This window comes from Ooceraea biroi, chromosome 10 (genome assembly GCF_003672135.1).
Source record: "Ooceraea biroi isolate clonal line C1 chromosome 10, Obir_v5.4, whole genome shotgun sequence".
NCBI classification, from domain to species: Eukaryota; Metazoa; Arthropoda; class Insecta; order Hymenoptera; family Formicidae; genus Ooceraea; species Ooceraea biroi.
Window position 1 is genome coordinate 8502856 of NC_039515.1, and position 22845 is coordinate 8525700.

The 22845-nt window shown below is 45.6% G+C and overlaps 3 protein-coding genes across 5 annotated transcripts in view; 1 reads left to right on the forward strand and 2 right to left on the reverse strand.

Annotated features, from left to right (window-relative positions):
• The window catches only part of LOC105283711 (serine/threonine-protein kinase N), a 35536-nt gene extending 32074 nt beyond the window's left edge, over positions 1-3462 (forward strand). Inside the window, 1 exon segment of the mRNA XM_026973376.1 lies at positions 2-3462. Coding sequence (XP_026829177.1) covers positions 2-145 — 144 coding nt within the window. The 3' untranslated portion in view covers positions 146-3462.
• On the reverse strand, positions 3312-5221 carry LOC105283712 (tRNA-splicing endonuclease subunit Sen15). Of its 3 annotated transcripts, none has more exons than XM_011346701.2 (5): positions 5131-5221; positions 4560-4688; positions 4346-4427; positions 4093-4264; positions 3312-3969 (listed from the first exon to the last, which is right to left on the reverse strand). In XM_011346701.2, exons 2-5 carry the CDS (start codon positions 4581-4583, stop codon positions 3687-3689), a joined length of 561 nt encoding a protein of 186 aa, XP_011345003.1. In that variant the 5' UTR covers positions 4584-4688; positions 5131-5221; the 3' UTR covers positions 3312-3686. The 3 variants fall into 3 exon arrangements, with proteins under 3 accessions (XP_011345003.1, XP_011345002.1, XP_011345001.1); XM_011346700.3 differs by lacking the exon at positions 5131-5221 and adding an exon at positions 4775-4941; XM_011346699.3 differs by lacking the exon at positions 5131-5221 and having other exon boundaries at positions 4560-4941.
• A 747-nt stretch (positions 5222-5968) lies between these two features.
• LOC105283705 (ankyrin repeat domain-containing protein SOWAHB) overlaps positions 5969-22845 on the reverse strand; it is a 98303-nt gene continuing 81426 nt past the window's right edge. Inside the window, exons 9-15 of the mRNA XM_011346688.3 lie at positions 18333-18431; positions 17935-17940; positions 10463-10535; positions 10249-10341; positions 7856-7882; positions 7352-7515; positions 5969-6912 (exon numbers count right to left, since the gene is read on the reverse strand). Of these exons, the coding sequence (XP_011344990.1) occupies positions 6619-6912; positions 7352-7515; positions 7856-7882; positions 10249-10341; positions 10463-10535; positions 17935-17940; positions 18333-18431 (756 nt within the window). The 3' untranslated portion in view covers positions 5969-6618. The remainder of the gene's footprint in view (positions 6913-7351; positions 7516-7855; positions 7883-10248; positions 10342-10462; positions 10536-17934; positions 17941-18332; positions 18432-22845) is intronic.

Here is a 22845-nt window from a genome sequence, read left to right on the forward strand (position 1 = left end):
GCACTCGGTGGAGGACGTGAGCAACTTTGACGAAGAATTTACATCGGAGAAACCTCAGTTGACGCCTCCGAAAGATCCTCGGCCTCTTAGTGACCTAGAGCAAAGTCTGTTCAAGGACTTTACCTACATGGCTGATTGGTGCTAGCCATAGTGATCAGCCGTGATCAGCCGTGATCAGCATCTCTCGACGGAAAAATCGGCACACGTCGTGACTAAGGCAGAAAGTGGTTATACTACGTTGGAGCCAGCGCAACCGTATCAATACGGTATTCGTGCGTTTGTTTATTTGAGCAATATATACCATATATATCGTTATATCGTGTATAGATTTCTGTTTTTCATTCTGATGCTACGTGAACGATCAGAGTAGGCAGATCTACAAGAGAGAAATCCTTCTATCGAATCTCAGGTTTTCCACTAACGCGTATGAGTTACACGATTTTAGTGGGTAGTAGTTGGTATATACGGGAATTTTGTCTCCGATCGTATTGTCAATCTCAGTCGGGTTTCATGCCGAAATAAACGTGTCCAAAAATGTTGAATTAACGAGACGAGCATAAGCGTGAGTTCGCGATTGACACACTTGGTTCAATTATTAAAACTAATTCCGAAAGGATTCCGATCGAGCAAAGAGAGGACGATAAGAGCCTACTGACAAAGAAGTTTCTTCGCATAAATAAATAAATATATATATATATATATATATATATATATACACAAGAATACTTTTAGATTATATATTTACAGAAGTGATCTCCGCGAGCACTGTCCTTTTGCTAGTATTAAACGCGCACGGGATTTATTTTTCGTGAGAATACATCATTTTCAATACTTTCGTTATCACTTATATTATTATTATCGTGTACAGCGACGCATACATATACGCAATTACTCAAAGATTTCGTATATATCCTCGTAGAGCTTAAAGGATAATAATCATAACGCGAGCAGCATTAAAAATTCATTAAGCGAAGCGTAAGATAAATCAAAATGTAGCTGTGTACTTGCTCATGCTCATGTGATAAAGAATTGAGATTGAAATGGCGCTACAACAATCACAATCGTACCGCGAGTGGAACGTTCGGCGCTCTCATTAATCGTACACCATGTCTACTATGATGATAATTGATTGAAAATTTCATTGACGCATATAAATATAAATAGAGATATGTATCTAGCTAACTTTGCAAGATCACAATGGCATGAGGCATGTGAGCTCTGCGACGTCACGCGAGGCAGCAATGTTTATGCCGTACATCAGGATTCTTTAGATTCGTCTAACGTATGTATCCTAAAATATATCTATTATATTCGCATCGTTTAGTTATCTACCATTCGTATCTTAGTTTCTAACGAGGTACTTTTACGAGTTCATGTGCTCCATATTATGTATATATAAATATATAATCAAATAATCGGACGACGGAATTAACGATGGATGATACTTCTAATGGTCGACAGTTATCGCGACAGTAATGCTTCGCGATAAATTTTCATGAACTTTTCGTGACACGAGATGATGCTGCTAAGTCGAGTTCACACATTCAGCTACGAACGTGCTTGGACGTTTTTCTTAAGATTTGCTTCTAATCTTGCTGAGAATTATCTGAGAACTGTGCGAGACTCGAAATAGCTGTTGGATCTTATCACATGCGGCTTAAATTAAATTTCCCTTCTTCTGATTTTCGCGAAATCTTTCGTTCCGTTACAAACGCTATTGTTATCCTTGTATAACCGTAACCGTATCGTAACTGATTAACGATTAATCCTCTACAGGATTTGCTTGTCATTTCCGATATTTCCGTACACACGAACGCGATTTGAACGTTACCTATGGTATAGACCTCGTTTATCTCATAAAAGGTGCCTACACGATAATTCGGACGATTTTTGATAACGTACAATATATATAACTAGAAATTTCTTTTTGGATGTTTCTAAAATGATGTGATCCAATCGGATATTGTAAATTATCTTTCTGACTTGTCATTTATCTCTAACTGTACATCGTAAAATTAGAATTGAAGATTGAGTTATGAACTTTATAAAAAAAATATATGAAAAAGGATATTGCAAATAAATTTGATAAATTTCGAGGCAATTCGCATGTAGCTTATTTAATTTTATTCCATGCTTATTCCGCACTTATTAGTCATGGTATCAAACCATCAAAATGTTTCTTAGGATTTTACTAAATATTAATTGCCTAAATTGCCTCATTGTACTATCAAATTATTAAATTTATTTGTAATTTCCTCTCAATACTAATAAAGTGGACAAATATGTAACTAACCAGAACTATTTGTGAAACTTTAATATCAAGCATTTGAAAAAATTAACTGTATCACTAGTGATAGACTCGAGAGTACCTAGTTGCCTTATTGCAATCATAAATTGATAACCACTTTGGTATCTATTTTATACATAACTCTTATATACACACACGATGTTTGAAACGTGTAGAAAAAAATACTTTAAGTATCCCTAGAATACTTTTGGTCGAACACACTGGCAAATCATTTGAAGGGTAACTAATGCAGGATTTTTAATGTGTCTGTTTTATATGATTAATGTATACCCAATATTCGAAGCTTCTTTTTTTTTACACACATTGTGTAATTTTGAAACAAAGAATATAAAATTTTTGCAAAGTTATTAAGTGATAAAAAACAGGCAGAAGATTAACACGTAGGCAGCATTTATTAAAAATACGCGTCGCATGTAAGAGGCTACTGTGCCAGTGGCCTAATTTGTAGAGCGGTACGGAGCGGAGATTTTAACGGCCGAAGTCTACAGCTTTGGAGACCTTATAAACAATTTCGTACGACGAAAATATTTCTACGTCAATCTAATGTAATTTTGTATACCTATTTTTTGTTTAACAGCACATACATGTGTAACTTGATGTACGTCATAAGAAAGCGTTATGAACAAATTACTCTCCCGCGCAGATATTACCTGCAAGACGCTAAATTATTCAATTTTTGAATACATGATGTGGTCTAAAGAAACAACATGGTAATTTTTAAATGTGTACATATATACAAATATTACATGATTTTTTTTGTAGATAGATTTACTCTCGATTCGTAGATGTTATTAGATTATTGTACTTCGTTATACGTCTTTTTTTATATATACATAATTATACAGCATTACTAGATGTAATTTTGATTAAAATGTTCGCTATATATTTATCGTTAGTTTTGTAATAAGAAAGATTATGTGCCTCGTATTTTGTAGTATCCACTAATTAATACACGAGTACTGTACGGCTAAGAGAAGAAAAGAGAAGGGGCTGAAGATTTTTAAGAATTAATTTATTTAATGCATATATATATTCGCAGTGGCAGCTTATCACATATCACTTTAAACAATATTATGCAATCCTTAGAAGTATCCTCAAAATTCGCATTATGTGCGCGTATGAATTACTTCAAAGAAATAAATCTGAAAAATATACATCTCAATTTTTCATCTACACCTTCTATCGTTGCATTTTGTTGTCTACACCGAATTTCGAATATTACAATGCGTTAAATACAATTCGTTATATAGGAACTTTGTACGTGTCAACTAAATTTATGCATAAACCGCTAAGTACCACAGAAACAAAGAAAGATAGACGATCTGCAAGAAGCAGATGCATATTACATCAAAATTTAACAGCAAATAAAGGAAAAGTATCATAATATGTCCAAACTGGAATCGATATTTATTATAGATTCTAGACTAGTGCTCGGGCCAGGATTGCGACTTTGATCATCGCTCTTCCGGCGCAAAGTGGAACTCTTTGCCAATTCGTATACGTTCGACGTATTCCGCCGGATTTCCGCTTCCAAGTTCGATCTCCTCTCCTCCTTTTCTTTCAATTGCCTGGTTACTTCCGGTGCTGCCGGCTTCACGAGACCCGCGCTCACCGTGTAGAACACACTGCTGCTGTCTTCGGACTTGAATACGAATGTTAATCTGTGCCGGATAAAATTAATTATTTACGAAATAATAAAATTTATAGTAAAATATTTGCAAGTTGGATCAAGATAAATGTTAATACAGATTTATATTTGTTGAAAATAATAGAATTCTAATTACCGTTCATTTTGCAATGCCTGTTGCATCTTCTGAATCTTGTTGAGAGAAATGTTATGTTTGACTGGCCAAGGTATATAGATTTCTAGTGGAGAATGCTCCTTCTTCCTCACCTCCAAATAAAGCAGATCGAGCTCCTCCTTGTACTTGTACTTGACATCCCAGAATCGCTTCGCTGTGGATCAACAACAGTAATAATTACACGTGTCTGCAATGATCTCATTGCTCAAAGATTGCAGATACAAAGCATACATACCTTCGCACAGTTCAATGTAAACGTAAAAGGCAGTGCTGGTCTTCACAGGATCGTTGCAGCCAAGTTTGCACAGGTGATAGTACTGCGAACAGTAGGGAATCATAAAGAACGAAAATCCTATACTCTGAACATTCATGTATACATCACATGAAGCGTTGCATGCGCGTTTCTCTTCCATACAAGACTAGACGAGACAAGAAAGAAAATTACTCACGCTAGGGTGACATATGTCATACATCTTTCCACGCGTACAAAACGCTGGGATGCCTCTGCAATGCGTCCTTCAGTGTACAGAAGCTATATCTTCATCCTCATCGCGATTTTAAAGAATGGGACAGGCAAACTGTAAAACAACGTGCGGCTTATTCACAATGACAAATGATCCTCGGTATTCACTGGTAGAATGTATAACATGTTAGCAAAAGAAACCGTGTTTTCACAGGAACATTGTCACAAACATCTTGTAAGAAATATCATGCGCTGGGGAAAAGACAGAATCTTTTTTCTATGCAAATTTTAAAGAGCTTTATTTTAACACATGAACCGGCTTGTTGTCAAACTACGGCAACACGTCACTACCACGGTGAAGTACGATTGCGCGAGATGAGGATGTTGCTCAGTAACGCTAAGTGAATCTCCTTCTTTTCTTTTATTTAAAATTTTTGCGATAATTCTACGGAAAATGAAAAGCTATTTAATTTGCTATTCGATAATATTACCTATAAATAACAAGTTCTTCCAATTCACTCTTTATAGTAATATTTAAAAATAAAGGAAATTCTAACCTCCTACGAGTCGTGAAAATAAAAATGCCGCCTGTCTCTATTATCGAGTTATACTACTATACTTCACGGCTCACGCTTCAAGCAACGACAGTGGAGGCTCGTAGCGGACTTTTTGGAACTAATTTAACAACCGATTGGCGCCTGCAGAATGGCAAATTTGCTACCAACTGTGTTCAACAAATTGCAATGATGCAGGCGCTCCGGAGCTACCAATGCACCTAAACATTAGTTCTAGAAAATTCCGCTACGAGCCTCCACTGTTTTTGTCTGAAAAATGAGGTAGTATAACTCAATGATAGACTAGATAGAGGAGGAAAGTTTCATTTTTGGATAATACAATTCAGTGATAGATTTCAAGTGAGTGAGGAAAAGAAAGGAAAACAGAGAAAATGAGAAGAAATTATAAAGGAAAATCGCTACTTGCTAAAATGTATTATCCGACGAGCACGACTTATCCTTATAGCTTATTTTTAGACTACTTCGACTATTTACCTATCGAATTGTCATCAGTTTCTCTTGATTCTGCATGGATGTCACTACAGTACCGAGGCTATAGAGCAGGATGTTTGAAAGAAGATAGGCAATCTCAGCAATAAAATAAGCTTATAAAAATATATGAAACAGAGATAGATATTTATCTTGAAGAACATTTGTTCTTCTTGTATGTTCCGTAGATGTCTGTGCACTGCCGCGAAATGATGAAAGACGTTATAGTACAAGACGATATTAAGACTATTTTTTATTATGTTGGATTCAACAAAAAATGTTATTGCGCAATATTAAAATATTTTAAAAATATATTTAGTCAATAAATAAGCGCAGTCGATAAACACTTTAGTATCATTCAGATGTGATGTTTATTACTTATATGACAGCACAAAATATAATATACACAAATAATTAATAATTGTTTCCCTATATTAGTTCACAAAATAATTATTAACATCTCTTATTGATAAATGCGCGTCGAAAAGTTCCTTGAAAAGACTTACTAAAACTTACTAAAATGATCCTTATCCATCAATTATCATAAAATATATATATGAGCACCCGTATCGTTTAGACATATGCGAAAGTTCGCAACGTACAAATACTTACATAACTTAAAGTATACAACACAGTCGCGAATCCAAAGTTATAAGGCCCATTATTATTATATACATCAGACTATGTTACTCCGCATTATGAAACAATTAAATATGACAAATATGATAATAATCGGAACATTTCAAAGTCTAGAGAAGTCTTAAAACTAGAAATTCGAAGGTCCAAAATATTATCGTTTCAATTCGTCGGCAGAAATAACTAAAGCAGCAAGAAAATCATTCATATCCTTCTTCAACCACCTCATGAGAGGAAGGCTCCAAAACTCGCCACTGAAGAAGAAAAGCCGAAGAGAAGTTGAAGAGCTCGCATCTCCTCGCATCTGTACGCTGGATGTGCTGGATAAGCGTGAACGAGAGTGCCCAGGGTGATGTGTTACGCTGGTTACAGTTGGGCGGATCCTCGCCACGCAGAGTCGAAGCCGCAGGCCGTGTCCGAGTCCGAGTCGCCGTTCTGCTGGATGCCGGCAGACCCGATGGAGCTGGAGCTGACGGACGACGTGCACGTCTGACGGCGCTGAACGGACCGCTTTGATCGGCTGACCTTGCCTTGCAGTAACGGGGTAGTCGGCTGACTCGCGACCTGCTGCTGATCCTGTGACGAGCCGTAATCCTGTGGCCACCTGCTCCTGCGTTTCCTGATGGGCGCGTACTTCGGCGGCGGCATCAGCTTGTCCAGCTTGGGACGAGAGAAGTGTAATATGTAATATGTGATTGTAATATGCGAGACATTAGACTGAATGGTGCGAAACAGTGCCTGAATATTGGATTTAGCGTTACTTTTCGCGTCGCGATAAAAATAAGGGACTGAGCACTTTGAGCTAGTTAGACCTGTTTGATCATAAGTAGATCGATAACGACGGTACATGCAGGCGATGCAGGGGTTTTGATCTCTAATTTAATTTCTACACTGCCTGATGTTGGAATAGTTTTATCTTACGTTTGCGTGATAGCTGCTAATTTTGTATCTCATTGTTAATTTTATATCTCGCAGAGTTTCCCTGTTTCAATGTTGGAATCAAGGAAACTGAGCATTTTCCTGTTAGGAGACTACGTATTATTTGAATGTAACGTTCACGCACGTTCTACGGGGCGTGCTGAGTCCAAGGAAATAATACCTGAACATTATCCGCAGATCCCCACGATTTATGAATTTTCTCGTTGCTGTTGCTGCTGCTTGCCGTGTTACTAGTTGCCACGCCCAAGAACTGGCTGACGGCTTCCGTCGTCCGTTTCACGCGAACGTTCAAAGAACCAATTCGTAAGAAACCAAGGTCTTTCTCTGTATATTCAATCAATCACTCGGTTAAAGCGCTTGCGGCTCTCCCACAAACTCTCTTCAGCTTACTTATTATAACGTAACTTTTACAGCAGAAGAATATTATATAGCAGATTGACTAGCTCGCGTATTTCTATTTCTAATAATTCTGCTGTAGTGTTATTTGAAAATTATAAGAATTATTCAAACTAAAATTATATCAGACATAAGCGAAATTACTGATGTAGTGTGACGAAAAATAAACTACTTGCTATATGCCACGACGATGTCTATCTATAGCTCGTCTCATGCGTTAAGTTAGCGTCTACTAATAAGTTCGGACAGCAAAGAAATTATTTCTTACCTGCTTGCTTTTTTCTGGCCTTTATTTCTGAAATAAAATAGAAAATTATTTGAAATTATGTTTCGTACAGGCAGCGAGAAATGGGAAAAGTGACGCAAGAAAACATATTACACGTGTGAGTTAGAACCGATCAGAGAGAAAGAATGCCAGTTTTTTAGTATACGATATTAGCAGACATTGCCTATTTAATAAATTTCTTTAACAGGAGTAGAAGTTAGCGTTTATTAATAAATCCGTGAATGAGAAATTAATGACTGCGAGGGAAATGTTACTTCGTGTAGTCGATAAAAGTAGCAGATCTGCGCCATGTGAGACAGGATGGAGGAGACCCGATGAAATTAATGCAGTTTTATACGAGATTAGTGTATAAGAATGGAGCCCACTTTCCCTTTCGTGGATCACACGCTCTGTCATTGTTACTAAATGTAATAATTATCTGGTGCACGAGTGAAACGCGATGCTGAGAATCGACCGAAGTAAATACATGTGCATGCTCATTCACGTATAACAAAATATCGCGCTCGCGCGCACATAGACACACGTACGTGGAAACAATACATTAATAATAGCGGCGGTAATGCGAAGCGAAATTAAGCTGTGACGAGATCGAGCTCTCTGTTACCCATTAATTGAAAATACATCAGCGTTTCGCCGATGTAACGGATGTGAGTTTACAATATTCATTTCGCTTCGCACATTGCCTTACCTAACGTTATGTAACACTATTTCTCTACCAGGTGCCAGAGGGATTTCATATTCTACTGTCACTTTGAGCATTCGCGTTTTGCAGTCATTCGCGAAACGTGTGATTAGCACATCGGTGCGGAAGGACATTACGCACAAAAAAGAATGTAACAAAATCATTTCCGTCACTCCGGCCATGATTTAAAATTGTACAATACTTCAAGGTATTACCTCATGAGGTAAGAATGTTTTATGCAGGCGGAGATAGTTATTATCACCCCGAAAGAGGATAGACGTAACGAGCTGCGAAACAACGCTTCAACGCATCAGCACTTTCGACATTTCAGGCACACTTGGTGCGAAATGGCGATGGATGATGACTTCCGTTGTTGCTCCAAGGACCCGCCGGAAACGGAACGGGCGCGCGTTAAGGCTCGCTCCTTTCGGCGGATACGCTCGGATATTTCTCGGAGCGAGGCTGATGCGAGGCGCGTGAAACTTCGGGATACTCACGTCAGAGAAGCGTAGGAAAGTGACAGTCATACGTTACTCTAAGGTGCGCCTACGTACTTTAATCTTGCGACACAAGCGTTTTACTACTTTAGCGGTGCGCTTCTCAACTTGCCTGAGCGTAACGTCAGCAGTACTCCCTACAACAGAAGAACACTTCCAGAACCCCGAAGTACTCACCCACAATGAAAAGAGTACCCGCAACCAAAGAGACCCCGTCTCGGACGATCCGGGATATCACCCCGTGACTTTTTCCCTTCCACTTCCCCCTGGAAAGCGACAGAGGGATATCCTGGGGAGATATCCCGAAGGATTGCCAGTTGCAGCACTGTTGATGGCACGAGTTAATCATGGTGATGCTAAGGTAAGGATGCTAGACGTGCATGAGAGTTAGTATACGCAGAAGAGTGCGGAGATGCGATGTTAGTAGTGTGAAGCTAAAAGTGTAAGCGATGTACATCTAATCTGAGCAAATCGCTACTCGTAGTGCGAACAATATGCTCAGTGTTGCGCCATGCGCTTTTCGGGAAGTGGATCAGAGAAACGGCGGATCGACGGGGTTGCGATTGCTGGTGTGGGTGAGAATGCCATGGAATATCGTGAATGGGCTATCGGGATTCTTGACAACGGTGGCAACGAGACTACAAACAAGCGGCAAAAGTTGCGATCTATCTCGTAGCGTGATTGGCTGCACGGCGAACGGGTTCGAGCTGCATTTCGCACGGAATCCGAGAGTTTCGACCGAAACTCTGTAGAATGGCGATTACGTCTTTTGTTTCCACGTTGTGCAGCAAACCACCGTCTCTCCACAGCTCGTTCTGCAGCACGAGACAAAGACACGTCTCACTTGGCGACTCGTGCGAGGAAAAAGAAATTCAGAACTTGCCGGATCGATCTTGTTGCAGTTTCGTTGCAAGTTGGAATGTCGGAAAGGAATATTCATAAAAGGGTACAGATTGGACATCTTGAAAAAGGTGTTAATGAACAAAATGATGGAAATCGGGTAGAAGGAACATCCTTATACAGCTTCTGATCAAAGTTCCAAGATGACTTCGACGAGTCACCAGGAACACGCCGAGATCATCCACGGGCGCAGCCCTTCGTGAATTATTTACAACGTTTGCGCGAAGTTTCCGGGCGCTCGCAATTACTTCCGGCTAAGTGGCGGCGTCTCCTTTCGCCAAGAAGTGTGTACTTACTGTGGAACGTGTCCTGGCTGACGGCCGCCTCCTGCGAGACTAGATACTGCCTGGGTTTCTTGCCGCTGTAGTCACGTATCTCCTGATTCGCGCCTGAAAAAGCAGATTTGCTGAGAAAGCCTGGAAGAAATCCTGAACGAGATCCAGCGAGATGCGGAGACGCCGGAGCGACGCGCGACGCGGCCTCGCGTGCAGAACACGCGTGTATACTCACCGTACACCTGAACCAAAAGATTGAATATGTTCTCGTGGCCAAATTGCATGGCTATGTGTAGCGGCGTGTATCCCTGCAAGAACAGACGAGGAACTCGCGTTTAACGCACGATTTGCAGAACGATTTGCGCGTACGCAGGGTTCGATCGCTCGCGGAATAATCAGCCGGATGATATCTGACAATCTTTCCGGCGCTACGTACGTTAATTACATCATCCACCAAGAACAAGGAGAGCATATCGATAATTGGGCGAAATTAAAAGGCAAGCTATACTGGCCGGTCGTTTGACGGCCGTGTAATATCACGCGAGCAACAATGTTCAACGTGTTCGACGTTGACGCAAGATGTGCATTAATATATTACGGACATAGTCCTCTCCCTCTTCCTCTCTCTCGCTCTTTCTTGATGTACGCGCAGTTTAATGAATAATGTATCTCCGATTGTACACGCGTACCCCACCGCCCCGTTTCCGGCGCGTTCCCGTACGTAAAAAGGATATGCCAATCTCTCGCTCGGAAGAAAATCGTAATAAGACGGATGAAAAATAATAGAGAGGCCTCTCTCTCGCCTCTATCACACCTCTTCTCCCCCGTTGCATATCTTCCTGCGATTTGCTCGAATGCGTGACGTGCGTTTACGAGTGAGGCAGCCGAAGGCGATACCGTGCGCGAGGGGAGCTTCCGGGGGAGAAGAGGATAAACGCGGAAAGAAAAAAAGGGGATCGGTCCGGCGCGGCGGTACGGTGCCGTCGCAGAGACAATGAGTAATTAATGGGATCGTATTATGAATATCATCTCGAGCGTGCGAATTCGCATTTCCGCGACAACGAGGCGACCGAACAATCACGTGCGTGCCTCACCGCCTGCGTGCGTGCGTGCGTAAGGCTCGATGCCGCGAAAACCAGCCTCGCGTGCATCGCCCTCATCGCCCGCACGCATGCACTTTCATCCGGCACTTACGCGATTCCTCGTATTCCCCGCGTTCGAACACAATGCATCTCGCAATGACGGATAGATAACAGATTGTTCCGTCGCCGATCAGTCCCAAGTGAATTCCGGGACGGCATCTTAAACGTTCTCATTACCGTGACACTTAACGCGTGCAGCTCGAGACAGCTTGATCGAGTCGATTACTTCTTCATTCAGAAGATGATCGACCTCTTCTTCTGCCGCGAGTTTCGAAGATCGCCGATCAGTCTGCGATTAAGAACGGGAAGCGGTGCGTGACTTAATACTTATCACGTACCAGTCGATCGCGTAAATGAACGACCGACGCGGACGCTGACGTGTATTTAATTAAACGGACACGCGACGCCAATATAACGCGTGGAGAGAGTAACGGCGGGCGTATCAGTCCACGGGCGTGTTCCTCGAACAGACGGTATTATTTCGTACGTGGTATCTTTATTAAGCGGCACCGTTTCAGTAAGGAACGGTATCGGGACTGATCTACTGAGGTGAAACGTTAAGTGGACCCTCACATTTTCATCGTGCCGTACGACACGACGTTACGATAGGTACATACGTCGAGGTCCCTGGGGCATCGTGCGTCGCGTATAGGCCACTTGTCGCGAGGGTAGAGAAATATTAAGACCGCGTTATCTCGCAATTAGTATCGTTCGACTCGGCCCGGGCAGGTGAAAAGAGCTGCTTTTCCAGCTCGCATGTCAAGTAACAGCTGCCGCCACGACGACGCTCTCGCTTTTACCGGAATAACACAATATGAATTTTCGATCGCAGCCGAAGAGTCGTTTTAAGGTGCCATGGCATCGAGATACGATTCGATAAGGCCAATTAATTGTCAATCCGGCGCCGCGGAGTGTCTTAATTATCAAAATAATCCACGTTGCACTCTGTACGCCCGACGCTGGCGAAAATGATCGTAAGCGACACCTCGAGGTGTCGCGATGACCATTTCTTTGTTGTAAATTACGCCTGCGTTACGTGCAACGAAATTAAATACCTTTGCCAGCCTGAAAACAAACTTAAACTCGAGTTTGATAGCATTCGATCAAGGTTACGGTTAATGTACGCGCTGCCGTGCGGCTATCGTGCCTTTATCGCGATGAAAACTGGTTTAATTTCGATAAAAGTCGCTGAAAGCCAATCGGCCAAGAAGAGCAACAGTCGAGCGACAAAGTAGCACGGCCTTGGATCAACGTATGCAAAGCCATCGACATACGAGGCGCCTGCAAGCGATCTTATCTCTTGTAAACAACCAAAGTTTTTATATTTTATTTTATAATCTATATATATATAACCCAAATATTTTCTATATTTCGCATACTTTTAAGTTTTCTGAATGTAATAACTGGCTAGCCGTGAGTCAGAACCGTATTGAAAAGGAAACGCAAGTAAGATATCTTCGTGACTAACGAAAGTGCGGAATTAAAAAAACTGACGAAGTATGCTTAAGGTTTCCGTAATTCCTCGAGTACACCGAAATAGCGTGTCGTTGATTATCGGCTCCAGCTGTTTCCCATCGGGAGATACCATTCTTATTGCCCGACGACTGTTTCAAAGCACTCGCTTCGTTTCAACAATTCACCACGGTATCCACGGTGGAAAGTGAGCGTCGCGGTCGGTCAGGGACACCTCCTGCCGTGGGCTGAGCGCACGTGAAAGAGCACGGTGCACCATGGTATGCACGTCGCGGTCGCACGATGCTCGCGTCGATAAGTACGACAAATTGCGCGTAATTGTGCGCGAGTCATTATCCCGGGGTGGAGGCGAAAATGCGGACGATCCGCTTAAAAGTGCATTTCATGCGCGCAAAATGCGCGCGCGACAGAGGAAGGGAAAAACAGGTGCACATACAGCGGAACACGCGCGAGAATGCGACGTGTACCAATGTACCGTTGCAGTTCATACATTTTTCATAAACGGCATTTGTAAGAAGAGTGTAAGGAACATCTTTTTCTACCAATTTTCTATATTGAAATATTCTACATTCCTATTTTGTTATTGAAAAAATCTCGACAAACTTTACAAGCATAAATCGCGTGACAAAGAGAATGGATCAAGGAGAAAGTCATTTTGCAGATTGAATCTGCGGATGCATTACGCCTCGTTCCGATTCTATTTGCGGTGTGCATAATAGTAATCCATTATAGCAATGTCGTCGGCACAAAGAGGGCCGTGGCAGAAAAATGCGTGACGAGAGGGTCGATGTAAATCGGTACGGTGCTTTTGACCGCCAATTAAAATCACCCCCGAGATACGCGGCTGCCAGGCGCGACATTTGGCCGCGCCTGTGAAGGCGATTAAAAAATCGTCCCCGAATACGGCCGGGGTTCATGAACGACTGTATATCGCGGCGTTTAATATCGAACTGTGCAATAAACGATAGTGACAAATGTGTCAAAACCGCGAGCGCAGTTATCGAAACGCGGGGCGCACCCTTCGCAGTTCTCGCACCCTCCGATCGTACGGCCGCCACGCCGAAAGAAGGGTTGCCCGCGCGCGCGGGCTCTCGCATCCCCCTTCAAAAATTTCGCTCTAATTTATTTCACTTTAAAGTCCCCGCACCGAATATAGGTAGGCGCGAAAAAGTCACGACGCACCCGCCACGTATATATCCGTACGCATACAGCCACACGTAAAATGGAGAACGGGGCACGTATGGGGTGGACGCGACGCGTCACCCTTTCGCCGACTCCAATAGCGTGCGACACGTGTGTCCCTCGCGACAAGTGGCGCGGCACCCTCCGCGCCACCCCCGGCGTCCCTTCGTGATGCGGATGTGCATGTACGAGGTGTCGCAGAAGTAGCGCGCGTTCTCGAGATTCTGTGAGATGAGCAGCCGTTATTTGAGGCGGCCCAGAATATCGAGGTTCCCCGCGCGCTGATAAGCGAGCAAGCCTTTAAAACCCGTTCCTGGCGAACGGGTTTCAACGTCACATCCTCCTCATCGTGTCGTGTCAGGAGCACTCTCAAACGGATTTCATTCAGAGTCGCTCTGCGATTCAGAACGAGGCGCATCGCGTTAACGATTAAGGAATAACGAGCCCATCTGACGGGTTTTAATTCTGCATTCGCAACATTGGACCTTCAATCGAACAGGCGCGTGTCACTTTTGGAGCACCCCGTACGTAGGCACATGTACGGTCCGCGAAGAACCCCCTTTTTACGCTCGCGACGATATTTTAAAGTAGCAATGTCCCGTAGTCGTAGTCTAGAGACAATATCGCGCCATTTCGTCTCACCCTCTCTCTTTCTCTTTGTTCAATCTTCTTCACCTTCGTTCGTTTCTCTTCTGGTTCTCTCGACTACGCCTACTCGCGGCGTTAACGCGGTCCTTCCGCTCGCCCTACGCTCCTCCGTTCCTCTCCGTCGTTTCGCAGCAGCCACCAGGAACAGGACAGCTGCCGGCCACCAATATCACGCACGCGTATATCACCGTTGAGGATTTTCAATTTTAATATTTTCCTACATCGGGCCGCCTTTACGAGCCGCTATATCATAACGGCGCTCCTCGGCGCGTCCCGGGGTGAGAGAGGGTGAGAGAAATCAGGGAGGAAACCAGCGCGTTCCGTTCGGATATCTCGTCCTTCGACGCGAGTCCGTTCCGAAACTCGGCAGGAAGGCAATATCGTTTCTCACTATCCATTGTGTAGTCATTTTTTATATTTCGTCTCGCATAACTCCCGCGCGATGGAATTTCCACGACCCGATCCTATTGGCTTGAAATAAGAGGTACGTAATTTTTATGTCCGCACGTAACGGTTACTTGGAAATCGGAACGCTCGAAGAAGAATAATAAATCGTGCATCACTGAAGCACTTTTAATTCACTTTTGATTCCTTTAAATTTTGACGATTTAAGTTTTGGAGTCAGCATGCTATTAGAAATACAACAGATAATTTCTCTTATCATTATTAATTATAGTTATTTTCTGAAAGTTGGATTGACTCATCGAATGTGTCGAATACCTAATTCGATTGTTAATCAGAGATTATATTCGAGTGGATCACCCTTTGCATGAGGCAGAGATTCTAGGGAGGCCAAACCGGGTACGGGATCGCCATTGTCGTCGACTGTCGTGCGCCGGGCAAGGATGCAGGCGCCACACGGGCGGCTTACGGGGCCCCGTGCGCGGCCGGGGAGACGAGGGGGACGCAGCCACTGTTTTTTGCGGGGATTAAATGCAAGCTGATGCCGCGATAAGCCGTAGAAAACCACAGTGGAAGCGGTACCGGTGACAGATTATGCCCGTAGCTTGCGATCCGCTTCAGCCTGGTGCGGACCTCTTCGACGTCGCACGAGGAGGGATTAAAAAAGCCGCGTGCGCGACGAATTCTTGCGCGATAAGCAAGTCCACTGCGTCGTCGGTAAATAAAATAGCCGCGGCTGCGGACACGCGTTCGAAAAAGCCGGCCGCACACGCTATGATTTTTCACGCTAAAAGCACCATTAATCAGATCGCTCGGCGACGCTCGTGTACTCTGGTGTTAATTCGAAACGAGTAAGCCGCGAAATTCGCAAATCTCTAAATAACGCGAGATCACTAACAAACGCGAGAGAAATTGACCAAAGTCGGCTTTGAGAGGAACTAACGAAGATATATATAACAGAGACAATATATGTACAAATTAGAATAATTTGTTAATTTTTTCATCATCATGTTCTTCTGTCGTGACAGGTTGACTCCTGTCGACTTCTTTTAGATTTTCAGGTCGACAAAGAGAGAGAAAGAGAGAGCGACATGGAGAAAGAGAGATATACGAAGAACCGGTATCGATGCCCGCGAGTGGCGGATATTAGCGGCGGATAAGATCGCGCCACGGGCGATTCCGCGCGCGCGTTGCGACGGTGCTACCGGGTATAATCGGCGTGGCCGTCGTCGTTTTATACGCTCTTCTCCACGTCCTTTCATTTGCCGCAGGATTGGGGGAAAGCTGGTGTCCGGGATAAGCCGTGGAGGAGCGAGGCGTGCGGGAGCGATGCCGGTGACAGATTACGCCGCGCCGCGCGATCCGCAGTCTGCTCCTCCTAAAGCCGCGGTCTCTCGTAGAAAAAAAACCGCCGGCGAGGATCCACCGAGAGGACAGATCCCCTCGGTCCGGGTTGCGTGGATTACCTACTCTACATCGGTACGTACATGAGCGCGACCGTATTCATTATATCCCGTCGCTAATCCTACGGCGACATCGGGAGCCGACGCGGACTGTCATTGGGAGGGCACAAAAATAACGACGCGTGTGCATAATGTCCTCCCCGCGTCACGAGCTCTCTTTTTTTGTATGACACATCGATCTCTTCTCGAACAGTGATCTTTCTTACTCTCCTGGCGAGTATCTTCGCGTGGAGATCCAGTTTCTCTAATGTTACTATTTTTTTCTAAATCTCTGATAAAGTACAGTTCAAAGGATCCCCGAGATAGAGTTCTCGGAGAACGCGAGAGAAGGGTGAAAGAAGGGATGTTGTGCGGTGTCGACAGGCCCAGTCAGGATTACCCCGCGGAAACAAATGAGTCCGTCGAGCGCGGAAGGAGCTCCACGGGGGAGACCTTACAGGAAGACAAATGAACCGGGCTTTCGGAATACACGCGCTTCGAATTCAGTTCCAATCTGCGCGACGTGAACGACAGGGAAGCTAAGCGAGCCGCTTCTTCCGATCCCGTTCCTAAAAGGTCTCCTCCCCTTTTCCGAAAGTATCGAGGAATGTTTTAATTTACTGTGAAAGTGCGCTCGCGTTCCCTACAATTAACGTCACCATCGAATTTCGCTGCTCGGCGCTACGTTCTCCATCATAAATCAGCTGCATCGTGATACAAAAAATCGCACAGTTTTATAAAAGTATATAAAAATTGTATATCAGAATTTTCTTAAAAATTGCATGCAGAAGAATAGTCATTTCAACGACTAACGGATAGTCTACGTGACGGAAAATCGGAATAACTTTGTCGTCTTGCATACGCGGGGACGGGGAGACCCGTGATGGAGCTTGTCGCGAGCTGCTAACGAGCAAGAACCCCATTTTCCGTCCCCCTGCCTCTGAGTGCCCGGCGTCTCTGGTCGCGGAGCACTCTCGGCTTATGTAAGTCTTATAAAGAGCAAAGCGGCGGGACCACACACATCCCGATCCTATCTGCGGGCTTTTCTGTGCGCTTCGACCGTCTCTTTCTCCTTTCCCATTCATTCCTTCCTTCCTTCCTTCCTGCCTTCCTTCCTGCTACGCGGACTGACTCTCCGTTTGTTCTACCTCTTACAACGACTCGTGTTCCTTTCCTCTCGAAACCCATCCCGCTCTCCGTACGTCCGGCGAATTATACACGATCGTGGCGAAGGCCGCCCGTGAGCAGTCTCGATGTTATCCGAATACATTCGGTGCGTTTCATCTCAATCGTGATGAATAAGTCATCGATGCAATCATCAGATGGACCACGCTCGAACAAAGTGCCGAATAAATTAACACGCGTAGCATAACTTGCGATTTTGTCATTAAAAAGAAAATAATATAATCGAAGCTTACCCCATTCTGCATCATCCAGCGAAGAGGTCAGGATCCCATGATAGTAAATAAAAAAAAAGGAAAGATTTAGATTAGGCAAAGAGCAGTAAACTGTGAAATAAAGGCCAATCATTGTATGTGCTCTTGCGTCCTGCTTTCTGCTCTTTGCCTCTTGCTTCTTTGTCTTTCACGCACTAAAATAGTGTGTGAAAGACAAAGAAGCAAGAGGCAAAGAGCAGAAAACAAGAAGCAAAGAGCACATTGTAGATTGGCCTTAAGATTGACGAAGTACTTTGATATCTCGCAACGTATTGCAAATGTTTGCAATAGTTAGCGCGAGTTTTGCACAAGAAATGCTCTTCTTTAAAAAGTTTTTTAATAATTGATTTAATATTCTGTCTCGAAGAACAGATACTCACCGTGATCTCGTTGACGCTCATGATGTGGTCTTTGTAAGTGCCTGCTATTAATTTAATGATGTCTTCTTTGCCGTGTTTAGCAGCCCAATGCAAAGCCATCTGCAACACACATAAAGAAGGATCGGATGATAATTCGATCATTTAAATCATGCACAGTAAACAATTTTGGTTTTATTATTTGTTATATTCAATATGTTTCGCATGTCTCTAATAGTCCACACAAAAACTTGTGATAATTTAACGTAATGCGAATGTGTCAAACAATGGCATCAATATCATACAGATAATTTAACGTAGATAATAAAATTAGTAGAAAAATTACAATATTTGGAAACAAAACGTTTATACATGGATACACATGGATGATTGCACTTTTAACAGAAATACAAAATGTTTTCTGGCTGTTTGCGGCGAGCGCGCGACTATTGGAAATCTAGTTGTGCGGCCGTGCCGCAGAAGAGATCGCGCGCGACAGAAACGCGAGATAAGTAAAAGTGCATCAAAAACGCAGATATACGGGGAGCGGATTTTTCGGCCGAGTGTGCCGAAGTCAGGTCCCGATTGTAGACACGACGCGAGCAGCTGTAGCGTATTTTCGGGGTGACGCGCCGGTGAAATATTCGCGAATTAAGCGACGGCAACGGTCCGGCTGTCAACCAGGACGAGCTGGATGAATGGGAACCGTCGCCCGCGTCGCCGGAGTACTCGAGAGAGGAAGATCCCGGGCTGGCAGTCGATTACGCCCGGGGTAGAGGGGTGTCGGAATGTGCGGCTCGAGAAAAGAGCAAATAGATCGCGGCTGAATTACTTCCCGCTTAGACACAGGACAACTTGTGCCGACGAAAAGCGAAGCGGAGAAGAAACTACGAAAGGGAGACCTTCTTCGCCTGAAAGTGAGAAATTCATGGCGCGAAGTCGCGACGACAGTCGCGCAAGTGTTCCCTGAAATAAGTACTATTTATGTAATGTCCATACTGTCTGTATGCCACCCGGAATTAATCGCTGTACGCGCGCGACGTCGGCTATTAACGTGATACTCTCATGAAGGGTGCGCCAGGGGAGTCCTAAAAGGGGTACGCGCAGTCGGGCGTGAGGGGGGACGGGGTAAGCAAGCTTTCGTAGCGCGACATGCGTTTTAATCTCATCAAGCCTGCGTCCCGCGAGTAGATTAAAAATAGTGTCTTTCCAGATTCGTGCTCAACGAGGGACGTCACGGAAGCTGCGCCCTCGGTCACCCCTTCTGCACAGCGACGGACTGCAAGTCGTGGACCATCTCATTAGCGCACGGGGGAAAAAGCTCGTTCTAACGAGGCTACATACCTAATGACGCGAATCACGCGCGCGCATGTGTACGTGCGGATACGTATGTAGGCACACCTACATACATGAACACACGTATATACGTGGACACACGTGGACAGCCTCCCTGCGTGGGTGCACCTTGCGCGACTCTCATTTTCTATACACGGACGCCGCGGCAAATTAATGAACGACGACGCATCGAGATATTCGCGTGACATCGCACCGCCACGTGGCGTTAATAACGTCGAAGAGATACTTGATCTTCTGGAAGCGACCGGTCAAATGAACGATCACGCATGGTGGTGCATGAAAGATCAATTTATCAGGATCTAAGTAATCAATTAGACGTACGCGAAAAAACAAGGAAGCTAGAATTTCACTATAATCATCAGACATTATATTCGCAATCGTTCTCCGCCAATTAGGTGGCGTTACTTACTCGTTACGGATTTCCGCGGGGTCGTGAAATTCACGCAATACGGGCGAATAATTAAGGACGCACGCGCTGTCGCGGTACAATTATTAAACGTACCGCGCGCGCATAGCGCGCCGGCAGGCCGGACGAAGTCATTAACTGCGAAGTGCGCGGACATGGCCCGTCTAATACGCTCCGCCGGTCTGCCGGCTGGTAAAGATGCAAGAATCCGGGGCTGAATTACACATACACAGACGCACACGTGCACAGATACACACGAGGTTGCCGAGGTGCAAAATGAATTTTTACGGTGGTCCCGCGAGGCCATCAGCGCTTATGTGGGTATACCCCGGGGTGCTGGGGGCTCGCGGACGTCTACTTCCCCGGGCGTGCTAACGAAGTTTTATGAAGCGCGATAGCGCCATACCTACGGTGGCCACGCCGCCGTGGACTTTGGCGCTCCTTAATTTGTGAACGCTGCCGCGCCGCGGTGTCGGCCGCGCGCCGCGCCACGCCGTGCCGCAAAAGAATGGTATGTCGGCCGACAGCGTGATATATCTCCGGTCCTCTGGCCTGGACCTTCGCCCGAGAGTGCGGCCACTACGTGCTGTGAGCATACGGTAGCCTCTGCGCTTCTTTTCCAGCCCTTGCGGTAACTTTCTTCCGAACAATCCGGCCGGCTCCGAGCGCACGAGCGCGTGAGAAAGCGCGCGATCGAGCCGCCGCGCGTCCAGCCGATTGATCAATTAAACGCGTGCTCCGCAGCGTGACGGTGTTCTCGAAAACCGAACGCCTTCGAACGGTCTCTCGAGCGTGGCTTCTCCTCTACGAGAAGCACGCTTCGCCTATCGCGATTTCTAGCTCTCGTTCGCGAGTTTCAGAATTAATTGCCGTTGATGGACGTGTGTACACGTCTGTTTAATCTCTGCACGCTAATTAGAGTCTTAATTGATGCCCGCGGCTGCACGGCCGTCACGATTCCGATCTCGAGACGCGAGGCGATTACCGAGCTTGACGTTATATAGTGACTAGAAGCGTGCGCGCGTTAACGCTCGACACTGTCACCGTCGATGGTTCTACAATGTGATGCATACCGCGAGCATCAAACAAGCTTCGTGAACAATTGTCACGAGTCTCTGATGCACATCTCTTTCCCAGGTTAGTCAAATATCATGTTTCCGTCAACTGTAAGGGGGATCCGGAAATAATCAAGCTTTGCCATCGGATGGATTCGCGGAATCAGACCGATCGCTTTTGCTCGCCGCCGGATCTTCCCATTCCGATGCTTTGTCGGACCTGCTTTCGTGGGATCGAGTGTCCCCATGGAGACGTGTATATGCCACATGTGCGCGAAACTTCGCGTAAGCCACGGCTATATAGTTGTCTCGCTACGGATACTGATTAAGCTGGGCTGAGGGAGACCGCCAGAAGAGCGGGCAAGAGCGGCAGCCAGCAGCAACAACGGCAGCAAGACAGCAGCAGCAACGGCAGCAACGGCAGCATGGCTACCGCGGGCCTCCTCCGGCTGATGTATACGAGCGATACAGATATCTCCGGGAAGGAATTTGCGTTGAATTAGCGTATAATCGGCGGGCCCGATCTGCTCATACGGAATCCCGCGGACCCCGCTTACACGTGTCCCGTGAGCTGTATTCTCTGCGCGAACACAATATTTAGTGGCCGTCGTGGCACGGCGGCAGCGTCGCCCGGGTCTCTTCCTCCTCTCCCTCTCTCTCTATCTTTCCTCCTCATCCCGTTCGTTTGGTTTCTCATCCCGTCCCGTGGGACCCTCTCGCCGCCGTCGTCGCCGCCTGGTATGCGAGAGGATGCCCGGCTACTTCAAGCGCGCTTCCCTGGCCCAAATTTTTCCTTTCCCGCCGCGCCGAGCCGACGGCGAGGCCGCTCAGAGCGGCGGCGCAATTTCGTTATTAAGATGGGACCCCGAGATGCGGGGCATCTTGCCCGGGGCCTGGCTCGTTCCCCGGTTCCCTCGTATTCGTGGCGAGTGTTACAAGACTGCTTCTCTCTCTCTTTCCCACTTTCTGGAGAGCGCGAGTTCGTGTTAATTGGCTCGTACGTTGTTGGTATGTTGGAGAACGTCGTAGCGATATGGAATTCACGAGAGGTACGTTACGTCCTCCCAGATCTACGTTTCACCTATTTGTTTAACCCTTGCGGCAAAACGCGTCAGCGAGGGGACAATTAGGTTCGTTTAGAGCAGAGAGAGAGAAAGACCTGGCTCATCGAGCATCGATCGTTCCACGCCAGCAGATAATCGCGCGGAGATGCCGGCCCGCCACGGGGGTTTTACAAGCATTAACAGATTTCACCATCTCGGTCCGCGCTCCTTAACTCCACCATCCATCTCTTGGACTATCCGAATCCACCGGAAGAGAAAGAGCGAAAGAGGAAGAGGGAGGAAGGGGTGGAGAGGCCGGTTCGCCGACCGATCCACGAAACTCTCGTGGGTGTTCGCGGTAGATCGCCTGGATTCAGCGGCGCGATTCGATCTCCCAAAGGTCGATTCTGGGAAATCAAAGGGAGACGTCGAGCGCGTGTCTTCCGACGGGAAAAGGACGGGGGACGACGGGGAACGGGGAGAAGGTGAAGGAGGGTGGTGATGGTGAAGGTGGAGGAAGAGGACGGCCGGGTAACGAGCCTCCGGTCACGTGTGCGGCGTCGAGCGTCGTCGAGATGTCAGATCTATCGGCGCGTGCTCGATGGCGCGTGTTCTCGCCTGTTGATCAGTCCTTGCTGCCTTTACTCGCGCCTGACGTGCGCGGGGACTAATGCCCT

Excerpts from the sequence above, each read along its gene's own strand:
- LOC105283712 (XM_011346701.2), bottom strand. The coding sequence starts at position 4,583 with ATGTATGACATATGTCACCCTAGC. Across the intron at positions 4,428-4,559 it reads ATGACATATGTCACCCTAGC|TACTATCACCTGTGCAAACT; the intron begins GTGAGTAATTTT and ends TACTGTTCGCAG. Across the intron at positions 3,970-4,092 it reads CAGGCATTGCAAAATGAACG|ATTAACATTCGTATTCAAGT; the intron begins GTAATTAGAATT and ends TATCCGGCACAG.